This window comes from Sebastes fasciatus, chromosome 4 (genome assembly GCF_043250625.1).
Source record: "Sebastes fasciatus isolate fSebFas1 chromosome 4, fSebFas1.pri, whole genome shotgun sequence".
Lineage (NCBI taxonomy): Eukaryota > Metazoa > Chordata > Actinopteri > Perciformes > Sebastidae > Sebastes > Sebastes fasciatus.
The window spans coordinates 6374421-6402053 of NC_133798.1; the positions used below are offsets into that span (position 1 = coordinate 6374421).

At 39.7% G+C, this 27633-nt stretch overlaps 3 protein-coding genes across 7 annotated transcripts; all 3 read left to right on the forward strand.

The window, feature by feature from the left end:
* Positions 1 to 38: 38 nt before the first annotated feature.
* coq9 (coenzyme Q9 homolog (S. cerevisiae)) lies at positions 39 to 8312 on the forward strand. 2 transcript variants are annotated; one of them, XM_074631634.1, is made up of 9 exons: positions 39 to 178; positions 3003 to 3222; positions 4811 to 4946; positions 5637 to 5779; positions 5896 to 5980; positions 6519 to 6623; positions 7210 to 7383; positions 7781 to 7834; positions 7999 to 8312. In XM_074631634.1, the coding sequence occupies exons 1-9, from the start codon at positions 121 to 123 to the stop codon at positions 8032 to 8034; spliced, it is 1011 nt and encodes a 336-aa protein (XP_074487735.1). In that variant the 5' UTR covers positions 39 to 120; the 3' UTR covers positions 8035 to 8312. The 2 variants fall into 2 exon arrangements, with proteins under 2 accessions (XP_074487735.1, XP_074487736.1); XM_074631635.1 differs by having other exon boundaries at positions 7228 to 7383.
* A 673-nt stretch (positions 8313 to 8985) lies between these two features.
* On the forward strand, positions 8986 to 13472 carry polr2c (RNA polymerase II subunit C). The gene is made up of 9 exons (XM_074631636.1): positions 8986 to 9185; positions 10084 to 10133; positions 11138 to 11206; positions 11343 to 11395; positions 12163 to 12291; positions 12377 to 12428; positions 12591 to 12759; positions 12849 to 12923; positions 13244 to 13472. The coding sequence occupies exons 1-9, from the start codon at positions 9100 to 9102 to the stop codon at positions 13386 to 13388; spliced, it is 828 nt and encodes a 275-aa protein (XP_074487737.1). The 5' UTR covers positions 8986 to 9099; the 3' UTR covers positions 13389 to 13472.
* Positions 13473 to 14606: 1134 nt separating this feature from the next.
* On the forward strand, positions 14607 to 27633 carry LOC141765599 (diacylglycerol O-acyltransferase 1-like). Of its 4 annotated transcripts, none has more exons than XM_074631691.1 (18): positions 14607 to 14800; positions 15482 to 15644; positions 17293 to 17380; positions 17493 to 17533; positions 18085 to 18170; positions 18711 to 18763; positions 18906 to 19011; positions 19327 to 19431; positions 19525 to 19584; positions 19683 to 19786; positions 21009 to 21047; positions 22341 to 22382; positions 22473 to 22517; positions 23361 to 23470; positions 23560 to 23625; positions 23755 to 23842; positions 24664 to 24726; positions 25934 to 27633. In XM_074631691.1, exons 2-18 carry the CDS (start codon positions 15502 to 15504, stop codon positions 26132 to 26134), a joined length of 1440 nt encoding a protein of 479 aa, XP_074487792.1. In that variant the 5' UTR covers positions 14607 to 14800; positions 15482 to 15501; the 3' UTR covers positions 26135 to 27633. The 4 variants fall into 4 exon arrangements, with proteins under 4 accessions (XP_074487792.1, XP_074487791.1, XP_074487789.1 ...); XM_074631690.1 differs by having other exon boundaries at positions 14608 to 14800; positions 15465 to 15644; XM_074631688.1 differs by having other exon boundaries at positions 14608 to 14771; positions 15465 to 15644.

The following is a 27633-nucleotide window of genomic DNA, read 5'->3' on the forward strand; positions in this document are numbered from 1 at the left end:
CTCCTGCTAGCCTGGTGCTAGCTTCATGCTAGCATGATGTTTGTGTTTCACAACTGCGTCGCGCTGTAGTGACGTAGCTGTGCCTAATAACCCCTCTCGGCGCACTGAGCGCAGTTGATCATGGCGGCGCTACTGAGAGGACTGCGAGCTGGAAGGGCACTGAGGGGGCTGGGCAGAGGTAAGGCAGGAACACTGGACTGTTGTTGTCTCATGGTAATAATGGACCGCCTGGGGAATTATTCACGCAGCTAATGTCCAATCTTTCTAATATGTGTTGCATGAAGTGTAAACGAGCCAGTGTTAGCTCTCTGTGGCAAAGTCACTGTAGTCCCAGACGGTGATCATGAAGGACAGCATTAGGTAACACTGTTATTATGTTGGTTGTTGCTGTTTAAACTACACTATTAGGCGGATAGGTGGTGGTTGACTTGGTGCTCCGGGTTTTAGACATCAACATTTAACCCTGCAGACCTCAGAGGTTTAGTTAGTGTCATATCTCACAGGTGCTTTATTCTGTCAGTCCAATCTTTCATGACTTTTTCAATCAATTTATTATAAATGACTTAATATCATTGAAGCCTGATGTGTTGTTGGCCTAGGGGACCCCAGTGAAAAGTACCCAGTTGCAGCCTACTCAGTTAAAATCAATAGAATAGATAGATCACATGTTTGGTCCTTCTTTACAGCATCACACAGTATCAGTGTGTCAGTCATTGTGGAGGAGACAGACACACACATGTAATGAGCAGACAGTGATTTCCTCATGTGCTCTGTCTATTTTCGTTTTACACGATAATATTAACTGCCTAAAATAATAACAATATGTTTTTCTTTTCTTTCTTACAGTAGTTTATTCTTCAGTCAGTAGACCCTGTATGTTAGATAGGTTGGTAGGATGAATATCACTGTGGGGAGTTTTCTGTCTGATTAATGTAAGCTATCAAAGTCCATATAACAAGATGTTCTTGTTTAAAAGTTCAACAAGTACTTGTTTTTGGCACTGAGGTACACAGTGTAGTCCTATTCTAGTACATACAGTCACGACCAGCCAGGTATTGGCACTATTGCACTTTTTCCTCTAATGCATAATCTCCTCCTGGTAAATTTTGGAACTTAACGGTACTTTGGTTATCAAATTAATTTGATTTGCAGGTGTCTGACTCTGCACTAATCAAAGGATTTAAGTGACCACCGCTTATGTGATTATACAAAAGCTTTGTTTTAAGAATGCCTGAAGAAAGTCTGTGACCTTGTAAGAGACTGTGCATGTTGTAGTGTGCAGATGTTCTTTCTTGCACTAGGTGTCTGCAGTTGCCTAATATCAGACAGATGTGTCAACTCGTTACATTCCGTTTCATCAGTCCACTCGGTGGAGAGGGCAGATTCAAAGGTCTGGACCCAGCCAATGTCTGCAATATAAAAAACATTCAACCATTGTAAATAGAGAAAGGTTGAATGTGTCAATCTGTTGTTTTACATCACTGTTGTGTGAAAATGTCTAAAAGGCTTTTCAAGACCATAATGTTTCTGTATCCAATCTACATATCAAGAATTTGAGGCATATGGCTGCAAGAGAAAGTCTGATGAAAGATCACAGTGAAGGCTTGTAGAAGTGGTGGAGAAAGGCCCGAAGCAACAGCCAGACAGATTCACGCAAGGTGCAACAATTAAAACTTGCTGCATCTGTTGCTAACCTCGCAAAAGTGGTCCAGGAGGAAAAGAGACCTAAAAAAGCCCAACTGATTTTTGTCACAACTGAACAAGCTAAAATCACTCTGACTGAGTGTACTAAATTAGAAGTGTTAAAATGCAAGATTTCTGTTTACAGAAAGAAAAATGAAGTAAAAAACAGAGTAAAACAGGGAGGAGGTTCAGTGTTGCCTCTGGTACTGACTAGATTCCCTTGAAATGGCATCATGAAACTTGGTCAGGCAGTTTGGAGCACATTTTGAGCAGGAAAATGACCTGAAAGCTCCTAATAATTCAATTCAGTTAGTCTAATCAAACACCTGTGGAGAGATCTGCAAACAGTAGTAGGAGAAGGCTTCCCTCAAAACTGAGAACTGGAGCATTTTCCAGAGATGAGAGAGTCCAGAGTAGACTGCCAGTAGAAAAGTGTATGTAAAAGCTTCAGTTCTGAATGGAAAAGAAAAGTTATGCAATATTGGTAGTTAAATGAAGAATTGTGGAGGCTAATATATGTTCAACTTTTCAAAGCAATTTAGAGTAAATCATCCAAGAGTCAGTTGTGAGTAACACAGTGCAAAATCCCAATACTTTTGACCATGGATTTACATGTTTTGTTGAGCTTGATTTTTAATTAGGGCTATCAATCGATTAAAATATTTAATCGCAATTAATCGCATGATTGCCCATAGTTAATCGTGATTAATCGCACATTTTTTATCTGTTCAAAATGTATCTTTTGTCAAGTATTTAATACTCTTATCAACATTGGAGTGTGCAAATATGCTGCTTTATGCAAATGTATGTATATATTTATTATTCAAAATCAATTAAAAACACAAAACAATTACAAATATTGTCCAGAAACCCTCACAGGTACTGCATTTAGCATAAAACAATATGCTCAAATCATAACATGGCAAACTGCAGCCCAACAGGCAACAACAGCTGTCAGTGTGTCAGTGTGCTGACTTGTCTATGACGTGCCCTAACCTACATGTGATTATCATAAAGTGGGCGTCATTTAGTGTTATTTAACCTCCTTCGTAGTATCAAATGGTTGGTACCAATGGATTCATTAGGTTTTGTAGTTTCATGTGATACCAGTATCTTCACTCTAGATTTAAAACTGAGCTCGCTACAACCTTAAAATTGCAAGTTGTGTTAATGCATTAAAGAAATGACTTGTAAATTATACATTTTATATAACTTTGACAGCCCTAGTTTTAATATAAATGTGATATTCATTATGGACTTCGGTCACATTCTCTCCTGACCAAATCATTTGAAGCTAATGAATATATTTCTCCCTATAGTGGTGACCGCACCAACAGCGACAAACCCCCAGTGCGGCAGCCTGACACGAGGCTTCCACCGTGCAGCACTGAGGCTTCAGGATGAATCCAAATCTGACAAACCCCCTCCCTCCTCATCCACAACCTACCATGAGCACTACCAGGCTCACCCTGCTGAACAGGACACTCAAGACTCAACATCCAACCCAGAAGCTGAGGAGGCTGCCAGGCCAAACACCTGGTCAGTCAAGACAGAAATCTGCAAATCTTGAGATAGAAGAGCTGGCAGTATAATTGAAGATGAAAATGTTTGTGTTGGTAAACAATAGATTGTGGTGTGCAGGTTCATATATATTCATTCATTTATTTTATCATCCCAGAGAGAAATTGGTTTGTGGTGTGGGCAAAAAATGTAACATGCACAATAAAAGAACATGAAGTAAAAACAGAGATATAAGCCCCGTTTCCACCACAGGAGCTTTCGCCCAGAACTAAGAACCTTTTGAGGACCTCATTGCGTTTTGACTGCAGGTACCAGTTCTGGGGACATTTTACGGGGCATTTTCACCCCCAAAAAGGGCGCTGGTTGGTGGTAGTACTTTCTGCAAGTACCGGAACTTACGGGGTGGAGTTTGCAGGGATGATCGTTGCTGATTGGTGAAACGCACACACAGCACTGCTGCTTCAACTGCACCGCTTCATTCATAAAACAAGGAAGTCCTTTAGTATCGATTTAGGACCATTTTAGGACGACGGGAGAACATTTCTCTTTGGCTGATGACATTAAAAGTAAAGTTAGGCTCTGCTGTCGGCCTCCCGACTCATTAAAAAAAGACCGATCATGAGGGCGAGTGGTAACGCTAGAGCGTTAGAAGAGGGAGGTCGTGGTGTGAATGAGAGAATGAAAAGTTATTTTCTGATTGTTTCACGGCAGTTACGTTCTAAAGCACAAATAAATAACCCTCAAACACTCAACAGATGATTTACTGTGGAGACAGACGCTCTTAGTTTCATTTTCCTGCCGTGCATTTTATTCATTACATCCAACGTGCATCAGTAAACGTGCAGCGGTAAATATTGTCGCAGTGAGAAAAAAAACTAGCGTTTTTTTTTTTCTAAGGTTTATTTTTTCAGATGAAACAGGCGGACAAACTGAACTGCAGGCTGCAGAGTGTGTTTACTGCTCAGCGGACTATTTTGCCTAATCATAGCAGGTATTTAGACTGCGGTGGAAACGCAGACAACAGTGGGCTGAAGGAACCTTTCAGTTCCTTGAAAAGTAGTTCCAGGGACTAGAAGTTTTTTTGCAAACCTGGCTACAGTATAGTCCGCACATGGCACACACCTACAGTAAACGGTACACAATATTACACAGCACTGACCTGCAGTGTGTATAAAATACAAAGATTCAATATGAAAAACTTGTGTTACAGCACAGAAATATATACAACCGAAAGAATTTCATGCACAAGACTCATGTTGGCCAGCGTGTGTGTGTGCAGTTTATACGTGCTTGTTCTGTAATGCAATGGCTGATGGGATAAAGGAATTCCTTATTACTTTTGCAACTGGGGACCCGACGACATCGCCTTGATGAAAGAGCCTGAAGCTCCCTGAAGGGGTGTTGGGGTAAGGTTACACGTTTTCAACTCATGAGAGGGCACAGGTTTTGAGTTGCTTACTGACCTCACCTGACAGGATTCCTGGGTACTGAAGCTCAAACAGTTACCCCCTGATGCAAGAGGCTATTCATGACCTCAACTCGTGTCATGGTCTCTATCTGCGCTTCATTTATGCTTAAAAGTGCCTTTTTGTGTGTCTGTGGAAAGTTACCAGGACCAGGGCGGAGAGCAGGGTGAGGAATATGAAACAGAGGAGCAGCTTCAGGCTCGAATCTTGACTGCTGCTCTGGAGTTCGTCCCACTGCACGGCTGGTCCATGGAAGCCATTGCGGCCGCTGCTGAGGTGAGCTGCGGTTAAAATGTGAAAGTGGAATAGCTTTAGGGTAAACAGTACAGAGTACACAGAGTAAAAGATGGCATTCTATCTTGCCCCCTTTTCCCTGACCATAACAGGCCTTACAGTCACAGCCACTTGTTGTTTTAACATTTAATAGCTAAGCTTGACTATCCGGAATTAACATTAGCGATATCCACAACTACATTTTGACTAGTTGTAATTACATTCTGACTAGTCAGAATTCTTATTCCAGATATCTATAACGTCATTGTGACTAGTCAAAACGACAGTTAGAGATATCTGTAGTTCGGTTCTGACTATCCTAAATAACAGTTACAGATATCTCAAACCTCATTATGGCTAGTCAGAGTTGTTGTCATGACGTTGCTCATCAAGGCTTCCCATTGGATATCGGCCCAACAAAGCATCCGAACAGTGTCAGCAGAAGCTTTTGCTAACTTGGATAGTTTGGTAAAGTGTGAAAGATATTCACAGATTCAAACTTCCCGGATCAATAACATAAGAGAAACATAGTTAAAACATCAACGAGCGCTCTTTCTAACCATATTAAGGTAGACAACGAGCTAAAAGCTGATTTTAATCCCCCCCCCCCTCTGACGTAATTACAGATGTCTGCACCGTCATTTGACCTAGTCACAACTCTAATTGTTTGTTTGTTTGTTGTGTTGGTACCAGACACTGGGTCTGTCCTCTGCTTCCACTGGTATGTTCTATAACGGAGCTGGAGACTTGGTCCTACACTTCGTCGCCCAGTGCAACTCGCAGCTGACTGAGATCCTGGCTGAACAACACAACCAGGTCCAGCTGGGCCAGGCCGAGTACGTATACACACACACACACACACACACACACACACACACACACACACACACATCGGCACACATCTGTTATTTTTATAAGCTGTAATAAGTTGTCTTTGACAACTGTGTTGCAGACCAAAGAAAACTGCTGACTTTCTAAGAGATGCTGTAGAGACCAGACTGAGGATGCACATCCCCTACATTGAATCTATGCCACAGGTATAGTGTGCATGATGATGAGCACAAGGAGCCAGAGTCTGTGCAGTAGTGATCGGGCGGTGGAGTCGCGGTATCAAGGTCCCGCCCACGCACCCACCCGAGCCACTCGCAAGCCAAGCACGGCCGCAGCTTTTCAGCGAGAGAGAAGCTCTCACAGATGCCAGTCATGACGTCTCGCCCACTTTTTATAGCATCAAATAACTAAATAAAACAAACTTATCAGAAGAATGAACACTTGAACATACAACAGCGTGATAAGAACTACCTAAAATGACAGAAACCATCTTTGGGAAAAATGTATTTGACGTGTACTTTGACTTTTTAGTTTGGCCCATGTCCCATCCACTAACATGGAGGTGGCGGGCTTTATGACCATTACTGCAGTCAGCCACCAGGGGGCGATCCAGATGTTTTGGCTTCACTTTTATGGAGCTGTCATGTCGTCCATCTTTATATTCAGTTTATTCTCATTACTGGCAGAGGTCAGGACTGATGGAGACATTTTATTTGATCCTTGACTTTGTGTCTGTGTCCTCAGGCGATGAGCATCCTGCTCCTTCCTCACAACATCCCAGACAGCCTGAAACACCTCTCCACCCTGGTGGACGACATGTGGTACTACGCTGGAGACCGATCCACAGATGTGAGTGGATCCTATCACCCTCGATCTCCTTCTTCTTCTGCTCATACCTTCCTGTCCCCCTTTCATCACCACCCTGACAATATCAGGCCTGCCACCTCCCAGGTTACTCCCTGTTCTGCCCTGTACTTCTAAATGGTTTTGGCCTGCAACTAACTAACCAACTACATATTTAAATTATCAATTGGTCCATAAAATGACAGAAAGTATGAAAAAGGTTAATCCTTATTTCCCCAGAGTCCAAGGTGACATGTTTTGTCCACCAACAGTCCATATTCAAAGATATTCAGTTTATTATGACATAAACAAAGGAAAAGCTACAAAACCAGATCATCTTTAGTGTTTGTGCTGTAAAAATTACTTAAATCAATTAATCAACTAATCGTTGTTTGCCAATCAGCGGTAAGAATTAATTGAAATTTAATTCTCCTCTGTGTCTATATTTTTTCTCTTCTCTTTTGATGCTGTTGCACTTTCTTATATTGTATTTATTACATGTCACTTGTTGCTGTGTTTATAATGTAATGTAAGGCAAATTGAGTTTAAAATGACATAGCCTTGCTAAATGTACGATATGAACTGCCTGCAGCACCCCTTTGTTTTGCAGATGAACTGGTACACCAAACGGGCACCGCTGACGGGCATCTATAACACCACAGAGCTGGTGATGCTGCAGGATTCTTCTCCAGACTTCCAGGACACCTGGGACTTCCTTGACAACCGCATTCAGGATGTAGTCAACATGGCCACCACCGCCAAACAGGTAGAGTGCTTATATAGCATACAGAATTAAAGAGTTGCATTAAAAGCGGTGAACAGATGAAATGCAGTCATTGAGGAGTTGTTTTAAGACTTACTGTATGTAGGAATACCCACCTCTCTATGTTTCCCAACTTAACCCATCAGTGGAATAATTACATAACTGACCTCAGAATGTAATATCATTCTTCCACTACACAGCCCAGATTGGCCTGATTATGGAGCCAAATGCAAAGGAAAACTGAAAGATGAAGATGCTTCGATACGTAGAACAAGTTCATTGCAATGAGTTCAGAATGAAGGGAGTGAAACATAGACTAAGACGTTAACCTGTATTCAGATGACATTTGACCTAATTCCTCAATCATGTTCTAAGTTGTGTGTTCCTCTTTATTCTGTAGGCGCAGTCGACTGGTGAAACAGTGGTGCAGGGGCTCATGGGAGCTGCTGTTACAGTAAGTCTTTGCCTCATGTTCATCACCTACTGTATATGCACTCTCCTCTGCACCTACATTAACAATCATACCTCTTCCCCTTTGCAGTCCCATTTAATAAAATAATAAATGACGTTTAAATGTATAGATAGAAATGTGGCCGATGTTTGTCTTGTGTTTTACAGCTGAAGAACCTCGCAGGACTGAACCAGAGGCGGTGATGGAAAACATCCCTCACTCTCACTGATCCTGACTGCTTGGCTTGTGTCATGAGCTGAAGATCAATTTTCTTTTTGCTCATATTTCTGGTTAACTGTAAGAGTCTGAAAAATAATGGATTATCTTTCTGTTCACCTGTAAAACCAGTGGCTTGTCTTGTTTTGTTTCACACTGCAAGATTTCGCTCTCCTGCTCAGATTATTTTTTTCCCTTTGGACACAATGATCTGTCTTTTTTTTGGTTGGATCGAGACTTCAATAAAATAGTTATATATTGTGTATTTAATGTGTGTTTGTTTTTGTAATAATCTGCTTGGAATGAAATCAGTCATCCATTATAAAGGTTGAACTCTGCGAGTAGAGATTTTCAGTTCAAAATCACTATTATTTTGGAGTCAATCTATGAAAGATACTGTGATGAAAAATGCAAACTGCAGCATTGTTACTGGGCTTGTCCATTTTTTATACAAACAAATAAAGCACTGTAAATACACTCCAATTTAATTGTACACTTCAAGATTCAAGATTTTTTATTGTCACGCCGGTTATACAGGTACAATCGTGTGAAATACTTTTTGCTGGGAAGCTCCATTAAAATAATAAGTTCTATTACAATTATAAAAGGAAATACTTTGTACAAGGGCATATTAAGAACATATACAGTATATACAGTATAAGATATATTTTTGTGTGAGAGGGTGTGGTATGAATTATCTATTTAAAAGTCTGATGGCCTGGGGGAAAAAAAACAGGGGCTTTAAAGTGTCCAAAGCAAATTTAGTCATAAGGACAAATAAGACATACTTCATTTTACAAAAAAATTGAGCACTTTTATTTTGAAAAAAACAAACTTCCATGCTCAGTGTGACCCGGATATTAAATAAGGACCCGCCTCCAATCATCTTGACCAATCAGTGTTCGTATTTACATCTCCTGGCCAATCAGCGTGAGGGAAACATGTCCGTGGTGTGGTGGAGGCCTTCTTCAAGTCGAAGCAGCAGCAGCAGCGGCGGCGGAGTGTGTTGGAGTATCTTACAAAGTCAATTTTAGACTCATTTAACTCCGATAATGCCCTATGCTAACCAGCCGACGGTGAAAATCACAGAGTTGACAGACGAAAATGTCAAATTTGTCATTGAAAACACTGACTTGGCGTGAGTATTCACTTATTAGTCCATCTAGAGAGCGTGTGTTGTAGACAGCAGCCATTATTGTTCTCATTCAAAGCTACATGTTAAATAACTGCACTAAAGTACTAAAGTTAAGCACTAAAACAGTGCTATTTGTAACTGAGAATCTTAGGAGCCCAAATGTGTGTTCATATTGAAGATAAATGTAGTTAACGAAAGAGGTTAGTTAGCTCAGATGTAGCCCTCTGTTACATTATCTATAGAAGCGTCTGTGGTGTTTGTTTGTTTGTTTAGATCCCCATTAGCTTTTGCATAGCAGCAGCACTTCTTCCTGCAGGGTCCACATAGTTTACATGGTGACATCATCATACTGTAACATAACACCTCGTAATACACGTCTACTGTAAATAAAACAATAACAACTGACACAGTTTAAATGACAAAAACACAAAGAAAATAGATAAATATCATTTAACATGGAATGCCCTTAATACACACCCAAGACTATTTATTCATTACTAAAGTTTCTTCTTAAGTAATGCTCTTTCAGTGTTTTTTTAAAACCATATATATCATTTTGTTGTGTAATATGATTTTGGAGTGAATTCCATTCTTGCATTGCTCTGTATGTTGCTGTACTTTGACCTGATTTGGTTTTGGATCTTGGTAAAGTAAAACAACCAGCAGCAGCAGCATGCCTTGTGGAATAATTGTGTGTATCTGTACTAAAGGATAGGTTGTTCCGTTTAATATCAAACACAATGTACCAGCGAAGAGGGGAAAGGTTGATGTTAACTTGCTATTCTGGGTACATGGGGCTTTAGGAAGGATTGAAAGTAAAAAAGTAAAATGTTTCTAAAGAGTCGTGAGTGTAACTTCTGTTAACGTTTCCTCTGAAAACATCTGTCTTTGTCCTTTTCAGGGTTGCAAACTCAATCCGCCGGGTCTTCATGTCAGAAGTTGCCACTATAGGTACAGTGACTTTTTCTTAGCCTCTATTTTGAATGATTATTTTCATGACTAAATGCTAACAGCTACAGAGCAGGAGAATCATAGGTGTTATTGATAATAGTAAACCAGTGCAGTAAAGCACTGACATAGCTTACAGGGACTTAATGGAACTGAGCCATTGTTAACAAAATTTGTTTCCTGCTTTGACAAGTCAGCTATATCTGAATTCATTCATCATTCCTTCTGTTACATATACAAGCTGACATGTCCTCTGAGAAAAAAGGCTTATTTGATTTTTAAAATAATATTCTGTCATATATTTTTTAAATTATGTTATATATTATTATAATAACATTATTAATATTCTTCTTATTATATTTTGAATAAGACTTATTAAGGGTGCTGTATGGGGTCAGATCAGTCTCAATATTAATGAATGCACACAGAAGGATTCCTAAATGTGTTTTGTATTTTGTGATCGGTGCACGTCAGGGGAGTCTCAAAAACCCACACACAAGTTCATAAATGACAAGTAGTTTGTAAATGCAGGTTCAATAGTTGGTATATAAATGCAACAGCATCCAAATGTGTTTTTGATGAAAATTGCAAATACTTTTAAATACATATATTTGTGGATTTCTATTATATTTATTTAAAACAAGACATATTTGTGTGTGCACCAGAAATATATTTGTGAACCTTATTTTTTTTATGTTAGATAGCTAGATATTTTACATTTAGATAACTATTTTTGTGTGCATTAAAAAATATATTTTTGTGGAGAGAATCATTTAAATATAAATCGCAAAATACATTTGTGAATCCTTCTGTGTGCATTTCTGAATATTGAGACTGATCTGACCTCATAGTGCTCTGCCTACCCTCCTGTGAAGTCCTCTCAGACCACTGATGCAACTGTCCAAAAAGCAACAAATAACGTGACTGCAACAGCAAAATTGGAAAATGTAGTCTGTCTGAAAGTAATACGCAACAAAACACTGAACTTGTATTACTTGTATTTGCAGCAATTGACTGGATCCAGATCGATGCCAATTCATCCGTACTGCATGATGAGTTCATTGCACACAGAGTTGGTATGTATCACCGTGCGTAGGATACACTTTCAGTGCAACTTGATGGTAGTAATTTGACGTATTGTTGTAGTATGACCAGAGAGGTCTAACACCTGTAAAGGCTGCTGTACAACATTGATGTTTCCTTTGTTGTCAGGTCTCATACCTCTCACAAGTGATGACATCGTGGAAAAATTGCAGTATTCTAGGGTAAGCATACTGTCGTATCAGTCATAAGTGAGGTGGCCCAGTGACCCTTAAATGCAACACCATTAATAAGCGACCACTGCTGATACTGAAATACAAATTCTATTATTTCACCCTCTAAACTAAAGACCAAAAGGATTTGGATTTTGCTAAGAGGTCATCTAGACTGAGAACCAGTGATCCTCAGGTCCCAACTGTGTCTGCAGTTGAATACATTGTTTTTAATATACACTGGCACACTTATCTTTCCCACTTGTGATCTATTGGTGTCTACAGTATGTCTGATGTCTAATTTCTTATGTGAATGTTTCCTGTTTTGCCTCCTCTTATGTTTTATTGTACATTTTTATTCAAAAGTGCCAAGAAAAGTGTCTATAAGTTTAATGATATCATTTATGATTTTTTTTCTACCATTGTAATAATTTCATGGCATTTTCCTGTTACTATGAATCTTGACACTGTTTTATCTAAACGCTACAAAGTAACTAGTACATTTATTATTACGACTACGACGACTTCCTCCTTCCATGCAGTCCAGTGTGATAGACATCAGATTGACAGCTTTGCATGGGATTTTCTATACCTGAACAGATATTCAATATTTATTTATTATTTAAACCATATCTCCGAACCCCTAGTTTTATATAAAATATTGTGTATAGTAATGGGATTATACCACTGCCCAGGCAGCGTCTGTTCCCATTTGTAGCTTTACTGGAGGACAGACATCATTTTCTCTCTGTCTCTGACCGTCTCTGATCCTCCTGCAGGACTGTACCTGTGATGATTTTTGTCCAGAGTGTTCTGTTGAGTTGACGATGGACGTTCGATGTACTGAGGACCAGACGCGTCATGTCACCTCACGCGACCTTTTGTCCAACAACCCCAGAGTCATCCCGGTGAGTCCTTTCTCCGTTTATTGAAGTCATTAGAGGGGAGTGGAAGCAGAAAAAAAGCTGACCGTGTTTTCGTTGGGCTGTCAAGGTGACCTCCAGGGGTCGAGACAATGATCCCAATGACTACGTTGAACAAGACGGTAAGCTGTCTTGAGTGGTAAACACTGGCTGTTAAGGGTTTGTCTTTTCCATAGCCATATAATTGTCAGAAATCTGTTTTCCAGACATTTTTATCCCACATTTTTAACATTTCCCTTTTCCTTACTCTCTCCACTTCATCATCATTTACTGGAACAACATAGACATTTTACTGGTGAAGCTTCGTAAAGGTCAGGAACTGCGGCTTAGGGCGTACGCCAAGAAAGGCTTCGGTAAGGAGCATGCCAAGTGGAACCCAACAGCTGGGGTTTCCTTCGAATACGACCCAGACAACGCACTAAGGCACACGGTCTTCCCACGACCTGAGGAGTGGTGTGTTTTCATTTTTCAATATGGCTCTTCATAATATTGAACAATGACCTGAATGATGAATTGACACACTGTATCACTCTGGTTCCCAGGCCAAAGAGTGAATACTCCGAGATCGAGGAGGATGAGGTTCAGGCTCCCTATGACCCCAATGGAAGGCCAGAAAGGTGACGAAAGAATCTTCCTCATACTTGAGTTGATGAGGGTACATGTTAAACGGTTACAGATAATGGATAAAGTATTATTATGTTGGCCACTGCATGCAGCTTGTTTATATGAACTGAAATGACCAGTAAGCAAATCTACATGTAAATCTACTAGTCTAGTATGACAAGCTGCATTGGGAGCATAATCAGGGTTGAATTTCGGTGCAACGGTGTACTAATATGATACCAAATGGTATGTTTTTTTGTCCAAATATTTTTTTCAGACAAAATGATATGCTTCGAACAGTACAAGAGCTCATCTGTGATATTCCCCTGCACAGGTTCTTTTACAACGTGGAGTCGTGCGGCTCCCTGCGACCAGAGACCATCGTCATGTCAGCGCTCGCTGTCCTCAAGAAGAAGCTGAGTGACCTGCAGACTCAGCTGAGCCACGAGATCCAGAGCGACGTGCTCACCATCAATTGAGAGCCACTCTCTCTATACTGTTAGATTCTTATTTTGTTGTTACTTTTTAAATAAATCTCTCCTGAGGAATTTGGTAATCTGTTATTTAGTGTTTCTGTATTTTAATTTCTCACTGGGTTTAAGATTACTTGTAATTCAGTACAAATGTAAAAAAAAAAAACAGAAACACAAATTAGCTCTGCAAAAAAACTCATAAATCATAAAAACTCACTTGCAAGAAATAAATAAAATGAAGACAAGAAACCAATAAGTATAATGTTTGAAGTGGTTTCCAAAAGAGAAAATGAGATCTATTTATTGGTTAAAACTCTTAATGGTATAATACTCTACTATAATGATGCCTGAGAATCTCAACTACAGGAAAATAGCCAGAACTATAAACTTGTGCTAATTACCATAGATATGTTCTATCATATCTGTACAGTGCCAGACTTCCGACAGTAATACCACAAGGAGGCTAATGTAGCTTCAGAGTAAAAGCACACGTTAGCTGTAGTCTGCTGAGATGTCCTTCACCTATTAAAGTAACCACTGCATTATTATATCAATTACCTTGGAGACCTGAGACCCATGTGGAACAATTAGGACTCACAAGATCATTTTGTCATTATGATAAATTAGACAATGAACATGCAGTTTTTACTTTATCTTCACACACAGTTCCAAATTCGATTTACTTAAATATATATATATATATATTGTTTATTAAGGAAGTAAAGGTTATTGAAAAGGGAACTCACAAAATAAGGAATATGGAGGATGTTTTTGAGAAGAGATGGACTTTGAGAGAAGGAAAATATAGCTACATAGGTACACATAGGCTAGCATGCATGCACATATGTGCCTGGAAGTTTATTTTTTATTTTTCTTAAGTTATTTATTTATTTAATTTATTATTATTATTCAATGTTTTTCTCTTTGTATTATCATTATTTTTTAATTATTTTATTCTATATTCTTTATTTTTTTCAATTTTGAATGCTGATGTTGTTTTCTCCTCTGTACTTATTGTGTTTGTTTCTAAGCTCAATTACTTAAAAATTGGTTTATAAACTATTGTAATTACGAACTGTAAATTGCATATATGAAAACAACCTAAAAAAAGGGGGGGGGGGGGGGAATTTAGTATTAAAAAAAATGAAGGAGACTTTTATTTTGAATGTTATGAGAAGAGGGGATATTTCCATTGTAATGAGCTTCAGTGCGACACCGACTCTCTCTCTTCATCCATCCATGCACCGACTGTATCACACTCCCAGCTGGAATCAGAGGTCAAACAGCGTACCGGTATATCCGGACAGTGACAGCAGGCTGATGAGCGGTGGATGTTGTGGGATGCAGAGCTGCCAGAGAGGATGCGCTGCTTTAACGCAGGATGACGAGGTAACTGTCTGACCCACCAACACTAAATGGTGGTTTTTAATTAAATGTATGGCTTATTATTGGATAACATGCGTGCCGAATTTACCCAATGGAAAGCTGAGGTCTGAAATTGTGTCTTATGAGACGTGTACCTCTGTAGATAAGCGAGACAACGTTAAAATGCTAATTTACTCAAACTATTTGCTAGAGTTCTTCTCCATGTGAGAGGATGACAGGACGTAACCCACATTATCTGGCTTTATGAACATGCAGCTTGATTGTAAATGATCCACTGCTCTGCTCCCATTCCTAGACACCATAGGTCACCGTTTCAAGAATGAGAATGGTGACACATCACACACAAGATGGAAAATTACAGGAAATGTTATGAAATATAATCCCCAGCTCTCTGTGGTCTACTGTAGGCTAAATAAATAGATATTGTTTGGTTGAGACAACATTTTTTTTGTTTTTCCCTTTTACAAAATGGATTTGTAGCTTACATGATTATATACATTCAAACGTTTGCTGAAAAAAAACCTAAGAGGGTAATTATGGGAATTCCTACAGTTTGAAATGGACTGTAAAATGTTTCTTATTTCTTATTATATTCTGACTATATCCTGCCATGGCACCAGGTATTTTGAGAACAAGAAAATGTACCTGATTTAGAAGGAAAGAAACCAAACATTTGTTAAAATGATGTGATTTTAGTTTTCTCTCAAATATAGAGGGTGATATCATCTCAGAGATGGCTGTGATGAGGAAGAGGTTCTCTTCCGTCTGCTCACCTTCCTGGACTGAAGACGACAGTGCAAGCCTCTATGACAGTGTTCCCGTTTCTGCCGCTGATCCACCCAGTGAACAAGAACACCCCTATGCAGCTCTGCTCTGGTAGGCTTTTGCTGCATATGCCTCCATCACTTGTTCATAGCTGTCAAGTCCAATGGCAGATACAAGACTTGAATTGTCGAGGAAGTATCCAGATCTTTCACTTCAGTGAAAGTAGCTATACTATACTGTAAAAAAAAAAAATGTTACGGAGCCTACGTAAAAAAAAGTCTTATTAGCTAATTGTGCTTAAAGAGGACCTATGCCTATTATTCACCTCTTTTCACCCTCTGTCTGAAACCCTCTGTTTGAGCTAAAAGCCAAGTCTGCTCTGATTGGTCAGCTGGCCCACTGTTGTGATTGGTCAGCCGAATCAAACTTTTCGGACTCAGCTTCCGCTCCGCTCTAACTAGCTGTGAGCAACACGGTTTGTTACGGAAGAAAAGGCGGGACGTCAAGCGAGCTGTTTCAGGCATCTCAGGAGCAGTGTTTCTGTCGGGGAGAGGAACTCCCTTTGTCGTGGAATTTGGGCTTTGAAATGTTGCAGACCTTTTGCCTGCACAAAAAAAACTATATAAAACAAGGGAAAAAGCACAAAAACACTAGAATGGCACTTGAAGAGCGCAGACCTCCGCCAAGGTGCCTGACTTTAAAAACAGCTCACAGCTGGCGGTACCGTGAGGTGGTCGGCTTGTTATTAGCACGGTGTGTTTCCGTGTAAGGTATCGGCGGATGCCTCTCTCATTCAGCAGCCTTGTTCTGTCTGTATAACGTTACACTACGTTGTCTCTCATCCCGTCATCTACCACTTTTTTCTTTCTCACCGCGGACGGACAGCAGCTCCCGGACACATATTTCTCTGCTCGAAGAAGAAAGGAGGCGGGGTCACGCGTCATCAACGCGTCATCAGTCACACTACGCATGTGTTATACCCAGAGGTCTTAATGCTCAAGCTGATCGGAGTCCTTAAAAGAATCCGGATCATGATCCGGATCGCCACCAAAATCAAATGGATCGTTCATTGTGCTATACTCCACACCTCCAAAAATGTTTATTCAAATCCATCATAAACTTTTGGAGTAATCCCGCTAACAGAAGGACAGCCAGACAGACAGGCAAACAAACCAACGCCGGTGAAAACATAACCTCCTTCAAGGCCGAGGTTATAACAGGTGCCTTTTTAAAGTATAACTCCAAAGTAATCAATGCTGAAAAATAGCCTCTATGAGTGTAAACTGTATATGATTGGACTATTACTGATGCATTAACTCGAAAATAGCATACACCCAAAACACCTAATGTATTGACTTGTTCTTGTTCACTTGATAGTGATTTTAGCGTAACTACTTTGACAAATTATTAGACATACTGCAAATTACCAAGCTGATGACATTTTTGTCCTGCACTTCTCTTTGCTACCTCCGGGGAAATCCAGTGAACGTATAAGGCTGTTATTTTTTTCAGAAAAAGAATCCGGGAGTCGAAGATAATAGGAGATGGGGGGAATGAGGGTTTTTAAATCTCTAAGTATAACAACATGTTGGTAACACCAGTATATAGACACCAACACTGACAGCATGTATCTGCAGGTAATCCATCTATCTACAGGGGGAATATCTGATCAAAGGTGAATAAAGGGGCCATTTACTCAAAAAGTGGTGAAAAATGAGCCTCACACACGATGATGACTAAAACAAGTCTCTTTGTCCAGCTGTCATCGAGTTCAAGACTCTTTGCTGAGCTCCAACAGCAGTTTCACCGGATACAGAGGCATCCTCAACTGGATCATCATTCTCCTGGTCAGTTTTCTCATCTCTTCCTTTGGATCTTATAGACAATATATTATCTTATCTTATCTTATTATCTACTTATTAACTGCTGGTGTTTTACTGGTGTCATCCTGATTTTCAGGTCCTGACTCATGCTCACTTGTTCTTGGAGAATTTCATACAGTGAGTATATACATAGATGCACCCATGCATATACACAAAATCTGAATCAGAGATACTTGGGGGGGAGTGGCAAGTATCCAAGTATACTTGGACTTTTCTGTATCCTTGTCGGTATAAGCCAAGTATACTTAAGTATAATTTTGTTAAGTAACTCTGATAAGTACATGAAAAGTAATTTAAAAGTATACTCTCTTAATTTAAGTTTAAAAGAAGTATACTAATAGCACACTTGAATAAACTTATTTTTTGTAAGGGGGGTCTAACTGAGGCATGTGCAGTATGAGTGTCATCACTAGCATGTTTCCAGCTATAAAACAAATTCTCAGCCCAAGGTCCACTTACTAGACTTTTCTGGAATCTTTCCCAGTAGATGGAACTGCATAATTGGAGTTTTACAGTAGTACTCACAGGGCTAAATTCTTCTGCATATGAAGACTGTGAGATGCGATCAAAAAACTTTTTTTTTTTTTTTGGTCGAACCATATATAATTTTTCATATATATAATTTGTATTAGATTGTTGTCCTTTGTTTTCCTCCTTCCTCCTAACAGACATGGCTTTTTGATAGATGTCAAAAAGGTCTTGGAGCATCTCATTGAGGACAACTGCAACTGGCCATCTGTCAACCTCATATTAGGTGAGCCAAAATTACATTAGATCAACATTTAGTTAAAAGAGACTTCACCGATTTACACTCTTACATTGTCAGACTCACGATAGACAGTTTCTTTTTTAAAAAAAGGAACAAAATCGATGCAGCAGAACCAGAGACATTGTCTTTTTTTCCACACATTCTTCTTTTGTTTGTCAAAATTCAATGCCTACATTAAACAACAATGGAACTAGACCACCGAGAGTTCGATCTGAGATCTAGATGTGTTATTATAGTAGTGGCTAATGTAGGCTGGAGCCTCTAGCCTGCAGCAGAGATGAGCAGCGGGCTACAGAGGTCTGGTAAGATCACCTCTTTTTCTAACTCCACAACGTCAGATTTCACTTCAGCTCCAACCGACAGCTCCCTCTGGAGACAAAAAAAGGTTTTATACAGCTTTTTTCATACATGGAGTAGTAGCTACTCCTCAGCAGACTCTGATGTGAGCTCTGGGGTGGGATTGGGCTGCTGCAGCACACTTAGCCTTTTGTTGTGAATTAACAAAATATCTCTATTTCTTTTCAGCTTCCAACATTTTTGCCATTACAGCTTTGCTCCTTGAGAGGTCTCAGGAAAAGGTGAGACTGGTGCATTTTCTTGGTCTCTTTCATTTTGATCAAAGATATTCTGATTTAGAAAATACACCAACAAGAGATTTTGTCAACTCAAACTAATTGTTATGGAAAAGGTCAGCACTTCTATCCCATGTATTTCTGTCAGGGTATTCTGTCCCCCACCAACGGTCATCGTTTACATCTCACAAATCTGGGCATGCTCCTGCTATTTCCTGCTGCAGTCATTGTACATGAGCATACAATATCAACAGGTAACAACTATATACATGTGCATCATCATCATTTCGTATTTTCTGTGTATATAATGCAGCGACAAAAACATAAAATAAAAACTAATATTATCAATGGATTAATGGATATCAATTCAGTCTTTTTTTTGCTTGTTTCAGCAAATTAATAAACTATATTACAGAATATTTGATATCTTTGGAAACGCTGCCATCATGGCAACACTAACACTAATGAAGTTTAGTTTGAAGCCCACAATTCTTTGTTAATGTTTCGCTCATTGTGCTCTATATGATGTTGTATCATTGCTGGGATGTCTCTGTTTTATTGTCCACCAGGTGGAGCGCTCTTCTCTCTCTGGTTCTACACCGCTCTGGGGATGAAGCTGTATTCATACCAGGAAACTAATCGCTGGTACCGACAGGCTCATTTAACTGATGCAGGTATTTTTTCCAACACCAGGAGTTGAACTGATTTCATTTCATAACAAAAACGTAAAATAATCCAACAATTTTTTTATATCTGTGGGTTTTCAGAGAAGGACAAGAATGTTTCTGTCGCTCAAAAATCCCCCAATGAGCAGCTTACTTTCAAAGGTGAAATTGCTCTTCAATCATAAGATGATACTTGATTTCTTTACATTAACTTGTGATGATACATTTTGCCCTCTGTTACTCTGTCTCTGTTTTCTCAGATCTGTATTATTTCCTGTTTGCCCCCACTCTGTGTTACCAGAGAGACTTCCCATGTACTCCTAAGGTCTGCATCAATAAGTTACTGCACAGGCTGCTGGAAATGGTGAGCTGAACAGTGACACCGATATCACAGAGGGTTCGATGCACTTTTAGGTGGTGGAAAAGGACAATATTAGCCCCCAAAAAGGAAAGACACATAAGGACCTTTTTTGGATCTTATCTCCAAAATAAGATAAAAAATCACACTTTACAGCAATGTGACTAGTAGTGTATATTAATGTATAAATACAGCAGTCACAAAATTAACAACAATTAACAACAACAACAATTAAAGAAGCAGCAGCTGCAAGAGTAACTAAATCTAGCGAGAGAGTCACCAAGTCTGCAACACTGACAGTCCATCGCTTCAGGCCTCCCTCCAAAGCCACTCCCCCAAAATTATCATTATGAATGTAGACAACGAGCATGGCTATTGTTAGTACTCACTCACAAACTCCGATCAAATGGTCAAACTAGGCAGCGCTGATCGAATATGAATCAATATTCTGTTACTGTAATGCCTATTTCTCTCCTCAAATGTTTTCAGAAACATCTTGTAGTGTACTGTTTAGCTGTAAAATGAGATTGTTTGCTCCGGCTAGTTGGCGGTGCTTACTATTTCCTCAACAGATCTCAACATGGCTGCCGGGTCACATCCCCTCTACCTCCCCATGAAAACTAATGACAGTGCTTTTTGTATTTAGTGTTGTCAGGTCTATGCTGCTCTCAATTCATTCACTTATTTAAAAAAAAGAAATTAAATAATTGTCCTTTTAACAAATGTTTTTCATTCAATTATGACAGTAAATGTATAAATTGGAAATACATACACAGTAACAATGTGTATTGTATTTCACCATATTTCTTTGTTTTAGACATTTTAAATCTTCCATAATTTTCAAATGGTTTATACTTTTGAAATAATGTAACTCACAACCCTATATTGGTATAAAATGTTGGGAACGAGTTATACAGATAGAAAATTACTTCGTCACGTTGACTACATTAACAGTATAAGATTAATTCAGTCGCTTAGTATTTCCATATTAATGTCTGTATGTGTAAATGATCCATAGTTCATTACTTCATATGTATAAAGAACAAGTGAGGTTCTATTTATTTGTTATGGGCACTGCATAAAGCAGTTTCAACATGACCTTTGACTGATGCAGTGGATCTACTTGTAATGGGCCTTCCCAGGTTTGACGTCCAGATATAATGTTATAATGTAGGCCTCATGGATGAACACACTGCAACTTGTTCATTGTGGCTTTTTCTACCTTTAGGTGATCGTTATCCAGATTATGGTTGGAATTGTGCAGCAGGTACAGCAGTTGGTATTGTATAATATAATATTAATAATACATATCTATACACATATATAGTATAGTATGTTACTGTGTAGCCTACTAACTGGGAACTTACATAGAACAGTCTGATATATGTCAAAGTATAGTTGTATCAATATTATCAATGTACCATAACATAATATGTAGTGTATCATAACATAGTATGTCATGTATGTATGCTATGTCATAGTGTAGTATCATATACAAGATGCGTCTGGAATGTAAGTGCAAATATCGTGTTCTGAATATGGACAAATGTGTATGTATGTATGGGTCCAGTACAATAGCAGATACTGTACCCACTATGAGAGAACACTGGTGCATTGTGTTACAGAGGCTAGTGGAAGAGAAGCTGACGTAAAGTAGGAAGTAGACTTAGCCCTGCCATGGTGTAGTTTATTACACTGTACTATATTATTAAGGGTCAATGAGCTGTAACAACAGCAAATGACGAGGACTGTCTGCTTCCTCTCAGCCCCCACAGATTGTCGTGGATTATTCCACTTAGGCCTATACCACGACCCGTTGCCAAAATTTAAATATCAGATTATTGCTTCCCTTTTTAAAGTTTTTAGTTCTTGTTTTCTAATGCTTTTCTTTGCCTATGTAGAGTTCTTTGAATTGCCTGTGTTTTAAATGTGCTATATAAATGACGCTGTCTTAGGTGGATTGCCATGCAAGGTAGCCTACAGATATTCACGGTGTCTCGCAGATGAATACTAATGACTTTGGTGATCCCACTTTTCCTCTATAGGGCCACTAGTAGGCTTCATCAAAATGTTTCACTTATCAATATCTCAACATTTATTATTGGATGGGTTGGCACAACATTTTGATGACAGACATTCATGGTCCCCTGAGGATGAATCCTAATGATTTTGGTGATCCGCTGACTTTTCCTCTAGCACTACCATGAGGTCCACATTTGTGGTTTTAAGTGAAATGTCTCAACAACTTTTGGATTGATTGCCAGTTTGTCCAATACTTTGGTTTATGACCAAAACCGTCTCAGCTGTACTTTGTTTTATGGTGCTAATTAGCAAATGTTAACGTGGTTAACATTGACCTGCTAAACATCAACATGTTAGCATTGTCAATGTGAGCATGTGGCATTAGCATGCTAATGTCATCATTTAGCTCAAAGCACTGCTGTGTACAGCAGAGCCGCTAGCAAGGCTGTGGAGTCTTGTTTCTGAATGTGTTAACTATGTAAATGTACATTGAATGCTATTACTGCATTGTGACATGAGTCATTTCTTTTCCTCTCAGTGGATTGAGCCCATATTCCAGAGGTCAGAAAACTCCTTTACTGTGAGTGAAACATAATCCCTCAATATTGTGAATATTACAACAAACACAGCCTCCACAGCTCGGGAATTCACTTTTTTATTATTCATATAGAGTATGGGCATCACTATGAGAATGGAGCACCTGGTTGGACTGGTGGTGAGTGATATATATTTATTTTAATAATTACATTCTATTGATTTTTGATGTTTGGATTTCCCAGATCTATAAAGCACTGAGCCAATGTAAGATGTCAGCGTAGGATCATGTAATCAGACGTCTTCTCTGTGGAGAAAGTGTGGGCGGGGCTAACTTGTGATTGACAGGTCGCTACCACGGCTTTGTCTGGTCTGGGTGTTGTCCGTGTTTTCGTCTTAGAACCCTTTCACAGTGTGTTTTCAGTTCATGAAAGTTAATTATAACCTTTTTGGTCGCCTAGAAATGCCTTATTAAATTAATAAATTATTATATATTGGTTGTAATTGGCTCCACCTTCTTCTGGTTGCAAAAACCCAAGATGGCAACGGACAAAATTCAGAACCCGAGGCTTCAAAGCGGCAGTCCACAAACCAATGGGTGACGTCACGGTGACCACGTCCACTCCTTATATACAGTCTATGGATGCAACACAGAGAGACGACTGTTCGTTCTAAACAAGAATGGCGGCTACTGAAGAGGTTATAGATGCAGCAATAGCATCAGTTATATCAGAACTGGAGAGAAGTTCTTTATTGAAAGAAGAGCAAAGAACGGCACTGAAGGCTTTTCCTGATGGAAAAGATGTTTTCGCTCTTCTCCCGACAACTTCAGATGGTTCTGTGAAACAAACCATCTGAAGGGTCAGGTTAATGATACGGAGGGGGATGATGAGTATGTCTGGGCATGATAACTAGAGATAAAAGTTTGTACACTGTCATACATGTCACAATAACAGAGAGATAGAGATAGCACAAATTGCTGTTAGCTGGTATAATGGTATTGCTAACATATTTTCTTTATCAGGTACCAACCCATTTCCTCTGGCTCCTCTTCTTCTTCTTGAGTCACTCCTACCTGAATTTCTGTGCAGAACTGCTGCGCTTTGGTGATCGCCATTTTTATGGAGACTGGTGGTCAGTTGCACAAAAAAACATTAAATTTCTGCACATTGTGTTTCTGCACATTCAACACTGGCTCATTGCATTTCATCTTTCATTTACAGGAACGCTACAACTCTGATCACTTTCTGGAAGAATTGGAATATTCCCTTTCAGAAATGGTGTCACAGGTATTATAGTCAGACAGAGCTGGAACAAGCCCCAAGTTGAACTCAGATGACACAAATACCAAATAATTTCCACAAACTTTTGCTTTCATCTCCTATTTGTCTTTGCTCTTTGTCTTCACTCGTACGAAGACATGTATACGCCCGTCTGGTGGAAAAGAATGTGCCCCCATCACGAGCGGAGTTACTGGTCTTCCTGATGTCAGCTGCTCTTTTTGAGGTACAGTCTGATATTGCATAAAGCTCATTTTACTCAACACATGCATCACTTTTGTGGTTAATTGGTTGGTAGCAGAGGACATACAACATTGGAAATCTGGAATTAATTGGGTTTTTAAGCTAAATATCAATACCTGTATTCTGGTGTAGAATCTTGATGGCCAGCTGGGGGAGGCAGTTTGTTTTCGGTGTTCTTGGGCAAAATCTATAATAAACTCTCAGCATAATCTAATTCAAGTGGAATTCTATGAAAATTACTGTCCTTTTTTCTTTGCAAACCTGTGGGCCTGTAAAGACCTTTGAGATGACATACTGTGATTTGAGGCTTTGTGAAGCGTTTCTGCTCACGGCTGCAGAAGAAAAGGAAGAATAACAATAAAGATTTTTTGCAGGAGAAGAAAATAGGTTGTAAATGCTTCCAGCATTCACACCAATTACCTGGGGAACATTGATGATCCCTTATCTATTACCATAAGGGAGCATCACAGTTATATAGTTATGTTAACATGACCCTAATCAAATTCAGAATATTGTCATATTCTGAATAATAGTGAAATATTAGTGTGCATGTAAACATAGTCAATGTCAGTAAGGAATGATGCAATTGCATTATTTTCATTATGTGAGAGCATTTATTTATTTTTATTAAATTTTTAGTTTGCGCTTATACAAATATCAATAGAAACAGATAACAGCAGTGAAACAGAGGGTCGGAGGCTACAGGTCATTCAGTAACTGAATTTTACTGTATGGAGATTATTGGCCTAAACTAGCAATGCAATAATAACCTGCTGTGATGTTTTTGTCCTCTCTTCTACACAGTATATGATTGCTCTGCCCCTGCATAGCTGTCGGCTGTGGATCTTCCTCATGATGCTATTTGAGGTGAGACGATCACACCAGTGGCAGCTGGTGATTATTTACATGGGGGGGGGGGCTGCAGGCACCGAGGGCTTCTGCTTACACACAAGCAATGTTGTTGTCTAGCTTTGACTCCAACTTGACTGTTACATTTACTCAACAGTTGAATCAGGAAAGCAAACACACTCAATTCAACAGCTCAGCTCGGCTACTTAATCCAACAGGTGATGAACCTACAAAGAATTATCAGCTGAATCTGCAACTCCCCTCAGTTTTACAGAGCTATAAGGCCCTGACACAACAAGCCGTCCATCGGATGTCGGACTAGTTTTTGCGGTGTGTCCCTCACCGTCGGCTCTAGTCTGCCGGTGTCGGAGGGAAATCACTCTGATGGGCTGTTCAGTTTAAGCGAATCGTTACACAGGAAGAGAAATGGAAGTGAAGAAAGCTAGCAAACGAGTAAAGTCAAGAGGACACACACACTTATCTGATCATTCCAATAAATGAATATTTTCACAACTGGAAAATATCTGGAATGAAGCTAAGAGGTGAGTGAGAGTGGTGGGAAAATGGTCGGCAAACACGTTTTGTTTCATGTACGTATCATCTTTCTATTTCCCTTTCTGAATGATGAATAAAGATTATCGCCGCCTGCTGGTGTGGAGAGTTATTTTCTCTCATGCAGGCGCAGAACGTACGTGCTAACTGGCCGTTGGGTGTAGTCTTGGCGGTGTGTCCAAGTGCAACTTGTCGGCAAAGACAAAGGCGACGTGAGGCAACGCAACAGTCGGCCTTGATCGCCGCAAGTTCTTTGATGTCAGCTTGGTGTGTCTGGGCCTTTACAGTGACTTTCAGGTTATTTCATAGCTGTTCGGCTGCAGCCTTACTGTTTAAGTTCACTCTCAATGCTATCATAGTGTCAGCAGACAGCTGTTTTCAGAGATGAAGATAAACCGACTGCACACTACCTGCTCAGCAGCAAGCCGCAGACAGACACAGTTAGGTGAACATAGTGGAGCATTAAACAGCTAAAGAGGCCAAAGAAGAGTTAAAAGGAGAATGAGTATCAGACTTACATTCAGCAGGTGCACACAAATAATACAAATTAATGATATTGTTGCTCCGTAAGTGGCAAGTGTTGAATGTGCCTTTGCCTGTGTCTTGTTTGGCCCTATAGGCTGGGCAAGCAGACAACCTTTATTAAATCACACTGCGTGTCTGGTCCTTCTAGCTTCTGGCTGCAGTGTTCCTCGCAAACTATTTCCAGGGAAACTATGGCAACGGCTTAGTGTGGCTGTGCCTGCTGCTGGGCCCTCTTCTGGCTGTGATCACCTACTTTCACGACCACTACATCAGGTTCCATCCGTCATCGTCCTCACCGCTGACATCAGACCACGGTCTTCCCAGCGCAGTTTTCCTGCAGCCTCACTGATCAATGAGAAGTGTCTGAAAGAAATTATGTCCTGTTGTACTGTATTTACCAGTAGACCAAGAGGATATGGCTATGATCCAAAGCTCATTGAACGCTGCTTGAAATCTGTCAAAGGATCCGTTTTGGAAAACCTGTAGACATATTGCGTTCTGGAAAAGAATACTGACTTGTAAGTTATATAGGCTACTTCCACATCTGACAAATGTTAACGCAATAAACAACTGATTCAGTATTTCTTAGCCTAAATTTGTATGTCTGAAGCTTATAGAATGAAACTGAAATATGAACTGCAAAATGGCACAGTTGCACCGTGTTAGAGAGTAAAGGTCTGTGGGATCATTCCTGTTATAATGATGTGAGTCAGCCGCACAGAAGATATGGTTGCTGTGTCAACATGCTGCCCTTTATTGAAGTTTCCCGTAAGTTTCATGGACATGATCCAATCAGGAAATACAAGGAATGATTGTACCTCGTGGTTCAATGAGTCATAGCGTGGAATGATTTAAAGCATGTCTACCAGCCAAGTGAATGTTGTATAGGCCTTAATGATAGTTAGAAGTTAGTTGGCTTGTTCTCATAGTTTACATTTGTATTATTTATTTTATAGCATATAATGATTCATACAGGGGTACAACTGAAAGATGTGTACTATTCAGTTCTACTGAACTATTCAATCTTTTGATTTTTACATCATTAGTTGAAGGTATAATATGTACAGCTGTCATTTGGTGTTTGTAAACACACCACATTCAAAGTTGGCCCCTCCTCAGCTAGTGGTCGAGAGAGAGAGAGAGAGAGAGAGAGAGAGAGAGAGAGAGAGAGCAGCGATGGTGGAGCGAGAGTGAATGAAGAGAGGGAGCGGCGTTAATGAGAACAAAGCAGTAAATCAGAGAAATAAAACGTTATTGTCTAATTGTTTCACTGCGGTTACGCTCTAAAGCACAAATAATCATGACCACAACTCCACACAACTCTGCAGGAAGGTGTCGCGCTGCCCGATTTTGAATGAATGCAGCCGAAGAGCTGACACATAGCACTCTGCACAAAGAGAGGTATTACTTTTAGTCTATCCACCTTAATCTCAGGGGTGTTACTATAGAAATTAGAGATTATGGGCGTAATTTCCGGTGAAGTTGAGGAAGTAGTTGTAAGCTAGTTAGTTCCATAATGGCTAACCATAGTGGCTAACCGCCAACGGTGCTTCTTTTGAAAAGTAATTCATCTACAATTTAGCAAATCCTGCTTTATTTTTTTAACAGATATTTAACTAACGTTAAATTTGCATTTTCTAATATGTCCTTGCGGGGCTCTGGTACGTGTTGCACGTTTGGCGGCTGTACTAGCAACCAGACAAAGCTACATTTGTGGCTTCAACAACAGTGTGTTGAACATGCACCCAAAACAAAAAGGGATTGTTGTGATCAACGGTACAGTTTCCATCGCCGACCTACAGACGAGGAATCCAGAAGAATGTGGCTGAGAAGCCTAAACTTGAAGAG

Coding starts and splice junctions, on each gene's coding strand:
- coq9 (XM_074631634.1), top strand. CDS start 121: ATGGCGGCGCTACTGAGAGGACTGCGAGCTGGAAGGGCACTGAGGGGG. Junction 179..3,002: donor ACTGAGGGGGCTGGGCAGAG/GTAAGGCAGGAA, acceptor TTCTCCCTATAG/TGGTGACCGCACCAACAGCG. Junction 7,835..7,998: donor TCATGGGAGCTGCTGTTACA/GTAAGTCTTTGC, acceptor TGTGTTTTACAG/CTGAAGAACCTCGCAGGACT.
- LOC141765599 (XM_074631688.1), top strand. Junction 18,764..18,905: donor TTGAGAGGTCTCAGGAAAAG/GTGAGACTGGTG, acceptor TATTTCTGTCAG/GGTATTCTGTCCCCCACCAA. Junction 23,471..23,559: donor CATTTTTATGGAGACTGGTG/GTCAGTTGCACA, acceptor TTTCATTTACAG/GAACGCTACAACTCTGATCA.
- polr2c (XM_074631636.1), top strand. CDS start 9,100: ATGCCCTATGCTAACCAGCCGACGGTGAAAATCACAGAGTTGACAGAC. Junction 11,207..11,342: donor GTTCATTGCACACAGAGTTG/GTATGTATCACC, acceptor CTTTGTTGTCAG/GTCTCATACCTCTCACAAGT. Junction 12,429..12,590: donor TGACTACGTTGAACAAGACG/GTAAGCTGTCTT, acceptor GGAACAACATAG/ACATTTTACTGGTGAAGCTT.